Source organism: Populus nigra, chromosome 3 (assembly GCF_951802175.1).
Source record: "Populus nigra chromosome 3, ddPopNigr1.1, whole genome shotgun sequence".
Classification (NCBI taxonomy): domain Eukaryota; kingdom Viridiplantae; phylum Streptophyta; class Magnoliopsida; order Malpighiales; family Salicaceae; genus Populus; species Populus nigra.
In genome coordinates this window covers 25,497,962-25,507,143 of record NC_084854.1, presented here as the reverse complement: position 1 = coordinate 25,507,143, position 9,182 = coordinate 25,497,962, and the positions used below count along the sequence as shown (strand labels likewise).

Below are 9,182 nucleotides of genomic sequence, written 5' to 3'. Positions count from 1 at the left end.
TTACCAATTAAAATCAAACCTCCAATAAATTTGATTTCCAACCCTTTTTTTTTATATAAAAATTAGTAACTTCAGGTAGTTTTTTAAATACCAAGATAAAATCATTGAATATTAGATAGACCATCTAGCCATAGCTATACTCACATTGATATATTAATAAAAATATTTTTTAATCAATTTACCAATTAAATTAATCCTTCAATAGAAAATCCCCTCTCAATAATAATATTATGAAAATATGAAAAGAAAAATCCACTTACCACTCAAGGCAACAGTTGTTATCCATGTTACAACTGTCAAAATGTTATTGGTTCGTAAATAATGATCTAGAGACTTTTCATCTTCTTTTTATTTTTTGTTTAGAAAAGATTATGATCTGGGGACTGTTTGTTACTTACGACATTGGAATTCCAAGTCAGAACACCTTAAAAAAAGCCAGTGAAAATATCTGTCTACAGCATTTTCCTATTCCGGCATCTTTTGTTTTTTTTTTTTGTTTTAATAGTTTTAATGATATATTTTTTATTTATTTTTTAAATTAATTTTTTTAATATTTTTAAATTATTTTGATAAAATAATTTTTTAAAATAATATTTACAACTCGTAACACCTATCGAACACTACCTTTTAAGTGTTGGTTTCTTGTCGGAAAAAAGAGGTAGAACGTTAAGTAGAAGGCTAGTTTATCTAGTAATAATATATATATCTGTCTAAAGAATAGTTGAAGGCTTGGAGTCTATCACCAACACAAGCAAAAACCTTCTTCTTCACCGTTTCATATCTAGGTAACTTATTATTCTTTCTCTTTTCCCTTTGTCTAATAAAGTATTTGCCTTTTTCTTTATGTCTATTATATACTGACCTTTCATGTCATTTATTCAACTGGGTTGATTTTTTTTTTTTGGCTTGTTTGGTTTCTGGGAAATGAAAAGAAACATCTAAAGATTGAAACTCACTAAAAAAGATTGAATCTTTTCATTTCAACTGTTTTATCAGCTGGTAAAGTTCAATTTTTATACTGGGTTTTCTTTGTTCTTTCCTCAAGTTTCGAGTTTCAGGTTTGTTCTTGGCTGGTTCGTGTGAGCTTTTGGATTGCTCTTGCTGTTGAATTGGTTGTCTAGAGTTTTTCTTGTTTGTTTTTTTGCTATGTTTGGTTGCTGAGAAAATTGGAAGGGAATGATGATTTGTTTGGTTTCTATTTGGAGATTGATTCAGCTAAAGAAGGTAATTTGATCCGCGATCCTTGATTAATTTAGAAGGCTAGGTGAAAGGCTTTGGGGGCACACTAGCCGGAAAAGTAGTCTGTGGCTATTTTAGTATTCAATTTGTGAAATTGATGAATGGTTTGGTTAAAATCTTTAGATTAATGAATGCTGTTTGCTCCGAGGAACATATATTCTTAATTTTCAAGTTTGTCATCATCTTGTATAGAAATTTGTGCATCTATAGATTTGGAATTTGCTATTGATATTCAGATTTGATGCCTCGCCTTTGCTTGTTTTGTAGGTTAGAATTAGCTGGATTTGTTGATGTTGGCATAGTATGACTGAAAGCAATAGCAATGCAAGTGTGAGCTCGAGTTCGAGTTTGAATAGCAGCTTTCCGGACATAGAGGATGACCAAACCATTGCAAGCATCTTAGCAGAAGATGAAAGTTCTCAAGTTGCTGGAACGCTTGGGAAGAGACTGTCGCATTTGGACTCCATACCAGTATTTTCCTTTCCACATCTATATTTTCCAGCCCATACTACGTGCTTGCACATATATGACATTTCAAATTCACATGGGCGGTGCATCTTTTTGTTTCACTGTATAGTGTAGGGAAAGGCCAATTTGTTAAATTATAGTAAATTTTAACCTCCATCAACCTTGTGCACCAACAAAACGGGCTGTTGATATGCAATGCTGTACCAATCTATAGTGCAGTCTTGGGTGTTAGTTACGATGGGTTAAAAACTTGTGGTGATATCACTCCTTAATTTAAGCAAAATAGGCGATAAATCCAGGTGCCAACGGCACAGTAGGGCATTTCGTGTATGTGTATGTAACTTCCATTTATAAATAAGCAAAATAAGCAGCTAATTTCATATCTTTGGCCATTAAATTACTCCTTGCAGCGAAGCCTAATTAAGTAACAATAACCCAAATCCAAAAGTTAAGAAGCATGCCTCATCACCCAGTGAACATGCATGTACCTATCCAATACATCATCCAAAAAATAAAAGATTAAAACAATCAGTCCCTAAAAATACAAGGAACCATTAACAAAAACATTGTGAATTCTGTGGCTGCATAAGCCAAGTATGCAACCTGTAGTTCCTTGCTGAAAGTAAGGGTTGCATTGTGTATGTTCTCTTGACCTTCACATTAGCTTGCAACAAGCACGTGTTTTGAGGAACAGAGTAGGAAGTGCTCACTGGATTCTTCAACAACTGCTGTTATTATCCATCATATCTGGCACTTCCTTCTATGCTTGTGATTGGTTATATATTTATTTTAACCTAGTTTATACTCTATATTGACCAGTGAGTGGTAAAGAGGTAAACAAATACACATAATTGTTGTCCTTTTTTGTTTTGTTATTTCCTCCTGCTGTTGAATAACTTCTTGGTGTTTATTAAGCCACATGAATAATCATAGATTTAATGTTTTGCCAGCACACTCCACGGGTGAATGGTGAGATACCTGATGTGAATGATGCAACCTTAGACCATGAGCGACTGTCTGAAAGGTTGTGATTTTGTCATCCACCCTTCATACTGTTTCTTATTCATTCTTGGATCACTTGGTGCATTTCACTTTTAGCTAGTCTGTAATGTAATGCACCCTTCATACTGCTTCGTATTCATTCTTGGATCACTTACTTGGTGCATTTCACTTTTAGCTATTATGTAATGTGGCATGCCTATAATTGTTATCTATTTTTACGTGCTTGCCTTTTCTCATTCCTGTAATGAATTTAGTTTCAGTTGCTAGCATCCTTTTTGTAGGTTCATTTTGAGCATGGCAAGCATATTTTTCCATGTATAGACTCTGATTTGCGCTGTTTAAGAAAAGATTGTAAATGCTGGCTTGATGGCATCTAATGTGCATATTGTTGAAATATTGAATAAATGGTTTTTACCATCTGATGTCAAAAAATTTGTTTCTTTTATATGCAAAGAGTATGGTTTATCTTTTGTTTATCCTAATAAATGGTTTTCTTTCAGGTTGGCAACATATGGTTTAGAAGAACTGCAAATCGAGGGCGATGGGAATTGCCAGGTGTAGTAGCTACAATTACCAGTTTCATTTCTTCAAATAAATTGTTTATTCATAACTGTACTAGCATGGATGTCTGAAAGAGTCGTCCCCATAAGTCACTGTGAGAACTCCATTACAGAAGTGCTTATAAAGCAATGGTTTGATTTATTTGATAGTTTCGAGCATTAGCAGACCAATTGTTCCGCAGTCCAGATTACCACAAACATGTGAGGAAGAAAATAGTCAAGCAGGTATTGTTGATAAATCTCTACACATGACTTTACTAATTCATTATGCCGGGGGATAGAGAGGTTATGCATGTTGGAAAAATGCTACTAATGGCCAACTTCTAATACATCCAGGTGCCTGGTGCTATGCATGAGTCTGCTATATAGACTACACAGTTTATATATTTTCTATGAAATTGCTTTGTCATGCTTCACTATTTTCTTATCATTGTTTCATTTATCTTCTTTTTCAGCTAAAGCATTTCAGAAAATCATATGAGGGATATGTCCCCATGAAGTACAGAAGCTATGTGAAGAAGATGAAAAAGTTAGATTTCTACGGTGATGCATGCTAATTTTTTTGCTGCAAAAAATGGAAACCATGCTTACAAAAAATTAAGCTGCATTCTAATTCATTTTGTGTGTGAAACCTTCCATGACACTAGGCCAGGGGAGTGGGGGGATCATCTAACTCTACAGGCAGCGGCAGATCAAGTAAGCGGAAATCTAATTCTTTTTGCTCCCTTATTGAATTTTTCTTATTTATTGAATGGATCCATTTTCCTGAAGACTATACATGAAGCCTAATTGTTTGCGTTTTTTGCAACTATTATCTGCTTGTGTTATGCAATGGTTATCCTCTGACCTCTTATGGGCATGAATTCAGTTTGGAGCCAAAATTTGTTTGGTAACATCTTTCCGGGACACATGCTATATCGAGATCATGCCCAAAGACAAAAGTCCCACCAGAGGTAGATCTAAATCTTTATACCATATCCCATAGGTCATCATTACATGTATATCATGCTTCTTGCTAAATGGATTTCTGTGTTAAATTTGATTACTGTAGAGAAATTATTATGCTACCATTTGTTAGTCTGCATGCTTTACATGTCTTGAGAGAAACTGGATATTTTATTTCCTAATTATCACCTCCTCTACTTCTCAATGTTATGGAATTTTGAAGCTAACCAGGATAACGGATGGGGAATTGAGAAGAAGAATTTTCCTAACAAAGATGGATCACTATAACCTGTTTCATGCTTCAAAGTAGGCTATGCTTATTATTCTCTACTTACTGATATTATGGCTGCTCTTGTTGCCAGAACTTTGGCTGAGCTTTTGGAGCGAAGTTCATTACAATTCATTGTATGCAACTGGAGGTGAGGGACAGACCAATAGTCGGAGCTTGTTTTACCTTCAGCACAGCAAAAATTTTTGGTACCTTAAAACTAATAGCCTTAATGGATGCTGTCTATGCCTACAGATGTCCCGACCAGAGTAGCAAGAAAGAAGCATTGGCTTTTTTAAATGTTTGACATGCCGGCAGGAGATCAAGCAATGTCATATCCACTCTTCGTTTGTTCTCTATACATGTACATAATTTCCAAATAAGCAAGCAACTATAGAGTATTTAACTAGCAAATATGTAACTTGATATTGAATTCAATATTGTATATTCATTGTTTTTCTTTTTAATTCTTATGCTGAGGTCCTTGTTGGAGAATCCTGAGGAAAACTGTATAGTAAGCTTCTTTTTTTAATCTTAAAAAACCACCCTGGCAAGAGCTCTTGGCCCCAAATATACACATATCCGGCATTTATACACTTCCCGAGCCTATAAGTCGACTGTATGCCTCCGGAGAAGGTACGAATTTTAAAAATTACCGTAAGGGCAAGCAGCAATCTCTGCGTTTCAGTAAAACAGATTCGTGCCCCTGCCATTGGATCGCAAGACCGACACAAAAGAGCAACAATGGGGTTTCTGTATGGATGGTACTGTACGGACATAAATGACATTCTCGTTCCCCCATGCAGCTTCAGTTCGTCTGGTTATATAATTTGGCAAACTTGAAGTTAAGGGAGAAGAAGTATTGGAAAATATTATGGAGGCTGTGATATATGAGGAGCAGCACTCCCCTTTTGTAATATATATATAAATGTAGGGTTGTACATGATACTAACCATGTAGTCTAATACACATTATCAGAAACCTATACAAGGTAAATACAAGATAAATATATATACATAATAACATTTCTTAATACGCCCCCTTAAGCTGAAGGACGAGAATCCACATGAAGCTTGGACTGAAAATAAGTGAAGGACGCATGAGGAAGAGGTTTGGTAAGCACATCAGCAAGTTGATCCTGGGAGGAGATGAACCGAACCGCAATTTCCTTTCTAGCAACGCGATCACGAACAAAGTGATAATCGACTTCAACATGCTTAGTGCGAGTATGAAAGATAGGATTAACAGACAAGTAGGTAGCACCCAAATTATCACACCAAAGGATAGTCATAGGATCAAAGGAAAAATGAAGATCTGACAGCAGAGCCCGAATCCACAAAATCTCAGTAGTATCATCCGCAAGAGCCTTATATTCCTCTTCAGTCGATGAACGAGCCACTGTGTGTTGTTTTCCAGACTTCTAAGAAATAGGGGTGTTGCCGAGATATACCAAGCAGCCACCGATGGATTTTCTGTCATCAAGACTACCAGCCCAATCAGCATCTGTAAAACCATGTAAGGAAAGAGAGGACCCTCGAGTGATGTGTAGACCATAAGATGTCGTTCCTTGAAGGTACCGGACAATTCTTTTAACAAGAGACCAATGACCATCGGTAGGCGAGTGCATAAACTGACAGACTATATTTATAGCATAATAGATATCCGGGCGAGTAAAAGTGAGATACTGCAAAGCACAAATAATCTGTCGGTAACGGGTAGGATCAGAGTACAAAGTATCTGAGGTCAGCAATAGCATAGACGAGGATGAAGCAGGTGTGTCAGCAGCTTTACACAAAGACATACCGGCTCGCCTAATGATATCGAGAGTATATTTATGCTGTGAGAGCATAAGTCCCATGACAGTTTTGGTGACTTCAATCCCCAAGAAATAATGCACAGAGCCTAAATCCTTGATTTTGAATTTGGAATTCAGTAAGGTAATCAAATGGCATAGTAGAGTTGAATTGTTCCCAGTAAGTAGAATGTCATCCACATACACAAGCAAGTAAATGAGATCATGGTCATCAGAGTAAATAAATAGAGAGGTGTCAGCAGTAGAGGCATGAAAACCAAGAGAAATGAGATAATCACTGAGTCTGGTATACCATGCCCGGGGAGCCTGTTTTAAACCATAGATAGATTTATGCAGGTGACAAACATGAGATGATAGAGTAGGGTGAGAAAAACCAGGTGGTTGCTCCATATACACCTTTTCTTGAAGAATCCCATTCAAGAAAGCATTGTGAACATCAAGCTGATGAATAAACCACCCACGGGTCACAGCAATAGTAAGTACTAACCTCACAGTCGCAGGCTTAACAACTGGACTGAAATTCTCAAGGTAGTCGATTCTTTCTTGTTAAGTGAACCCTCTAGCCACAAGACGGGCTTTATACTTGTCAATACTACCATCCGCTCGCCGCTTGATTTTATAGACCCAACGACTGATAACAACATTCATAGAGGAACAATAAGGAACTATAGTCCACGTACCATTTGATTGCAAAGCCCGAAGCTCATCTTGCATAGTTTGCTGCCATGCCGAATGTTGAGAGGCGTCTTTGAACGTGAGAGGTTCATGTTCAGGAGAAGAAGAACTCATGGTAGCAGGGGACTGAATAGGACACACGGTAGCAGATGATTGAGAGACACTAAGTTGCGCCTATTTGGGCTGGCGAGGACGAAGTGTCATGTGGTGGCTGCGAGAGGAGTCAGCTGGCAAAGTTGAGGAACTATGAGAAACCTGCTGAAGATTAAAATTAGATAAATCAACTACCAGACGCAATGCAAGAGGAGAGCCAGAGGAAGAGCTTGATGTGGGACTGCCAGGAGGCCGAGAGGAAACCACAATAGGAGAGGAGGCCGCTGACAATGGGATCACCGTACCTGGAGAAACAAACACCATACTTGGAGAGTGATCAGTAGTAGAGTAAGGTGGAGATGAAGTAGAGGGACTGTTACTCACGAGACAAGGTGGAGGAGAGGAGGCAACAACCCTGTGAGTAGGCGTTGGAGAAGGTGGCAAAAATGGGGTAGATGGAGAAGGCATGGGAGTAGGAAAAACGGTGAAGGCAGGGAGGGCCATTTGTAGAGATGGAGAAGGCAAGGCAGTTGTTTGTTCAGAACATGCAAAAGGGAATGTATTTTCATGAAATTTAACATGTCGTGCAATATACATACGAGATGATGACAAATCAAAACAATAATAACCCAAATGAGAGGAACTATAGCCAAGAAACACACACGGGGAAGAGCAAAAATCTAGTTTATGTTGGTTATAAGGACGAAGTAAAGGAAAACATAAACACCCAAAGATACGAAGAAAATTGTAATCAGGGGAAGATCTAAACAAACGTTCAAAAGGTGTACAACCAGTTAGAACAGCAGTAGACATATGATTTATGAGATAGACAGCTATTTCAAAAGCATAGCTCCAAAATTTTAACGAAGCCTTACACTGACCAAGAAGCGTAAGACCAGTTTCAACGATATGACGATGACGATGCTCAACAATACTATTTTGTTCATGCGTGTGAGGACAGATTAGACGGTGATGAATGCCAATGGTTTTAAAATATATGTTTAACTTTCTATATTCACCACCCCAATCTGTTTGGACGGATTTAATTTTGGTGGTGAATTGTCGTTCAACAAGAGCTTGAAATTGAAGAAAAATTTAAACACATCAAACTTAACCGCTAAAGGAAAAAACCAAATATACTTAGTATAAGCATCCACAAAAATCACAAAATATCGATAACCATCAGTAGATAACATAGGGGAAGGTCCCCAAACATCACTGAAAACAAGCTCAAGAGGAGCACATGTTTAATGACCAGTAAGGCCTAACGACAGAGGCGATGCTTTTCCTAAAGGACAATGATGAACAATTAAAATTAAAAACTCTGGAAGTACATGCAACTTTATTATTTGATACTAGAGACCCTAAAATACGAGAGCTAGGATGCCCAAGTCGATGATGCCAAACATCAGCAGTGGAGGACACAGACGTTGATAGGAAAGCTTGAGATACGAACGTTGCAGAAGACTCGGATAAGACATACAGACCATCACTACTCTGACCAGAAAGGAGCACCTCCTTGGTTATTATATCCTTAACATAAAACACAGATGAATGAAATTCAAAAAATACATTATTTTTAATGCAAAATTTCTGAACAGACAACAACGGTTTTTTAATATGTGGTACATGCAGAACATTTGATAGGATAAAAGTGCGTTTGGGAGTATAGAGTTTAGATTGAGCAATATGTGATATAATTAGTCCCTTACCATCACCGACATGTAATTGATCACTGCCAAGATAGGGCTCTGAACTCGTTATACTAGCGAGGTCCGGTGTCACATGCTGATTAGCACCCGTATCAGGAAACCAACCTGCAGAGGAGAGTTGAGGATTCTGAAATGTCAAGTTAGCAGTAGCCTGCAAATGCTGCGAGTTTAATTGAGAACAATATTTGGTTGAATGCCCAAAACCATAACACAATTGACATTTAACATTTTGAAAATTTTGGTTGGAGTTAGAAACTCCACGGTAATGTTGCTGCCAACCAGTCCCAGACTCACGGGAACCATGATGAAAACTAGACCCAGACATTTGCTGCCAACCAGATCCAGAGGCCATGGTTACCACCACGGTAGCCTCTCCATCCACCTCGGTGGCGCCCACGCCCACGCCC

The 9,182-nt window shown here is 37.8% G+C and overlaps 1 protein-coding gene across 6 annotated transcripts; it reads left to right on the top strand.

Annotated features, from left to right (window-relative positions):
- The first annotated feature begins 647 nt into the window (after positions 1-647).
- LOC133688333 (OVARIAN TUMOR DOMAIN-containing deubiquitinating enzyme 11-like) lies at positions 648-4,949 on the top strand. Of its 6 annotated transcripts, XM_062107785.1 has the most exons (11): positions 683-785; positions 1,046-1,224; positions 1,507-1,710; positions 2,658-2,731; positions 3,210-3,264; positions 3,420-3,494; positions 3,725-3,798; positions 3,917-3,965; positions 4,138-4,222; positions 4,577-4,633; positions 4,738-4,949. In XM_062107785.1, the coding sequence occupies exons 3-11, from the start codon at positions 1,543-1,545 to the stop codon at positions 4,779-4,781; spliced, it is 681 nt and encodes a 226-aa protein (XP_061963769.1). In that variant the 5' UTR covers positions 683-785; positions 1,046-1,224; positions 1,507-1,542; the 3' UTR covers positions 4,782-4,949. The 6 variants fall into 6 exon arrangements, with proteins under 6 accessions (XP_061963767.1, XP_061963769.1, XP_061963771.1 ...); XM_062107783.1 differs by lacking the exon at positions 1,046-1,224 and having other exon boundaries at positions 648-785; XM_062107786.1 differs by lacking the exons at positions 683-785; positions 1,046-1,224 and adding an exon at positions 820-999.
- The last annotated feature ends 4,233 nt before the right edge of the window (positions 4,950-9,182 follow it).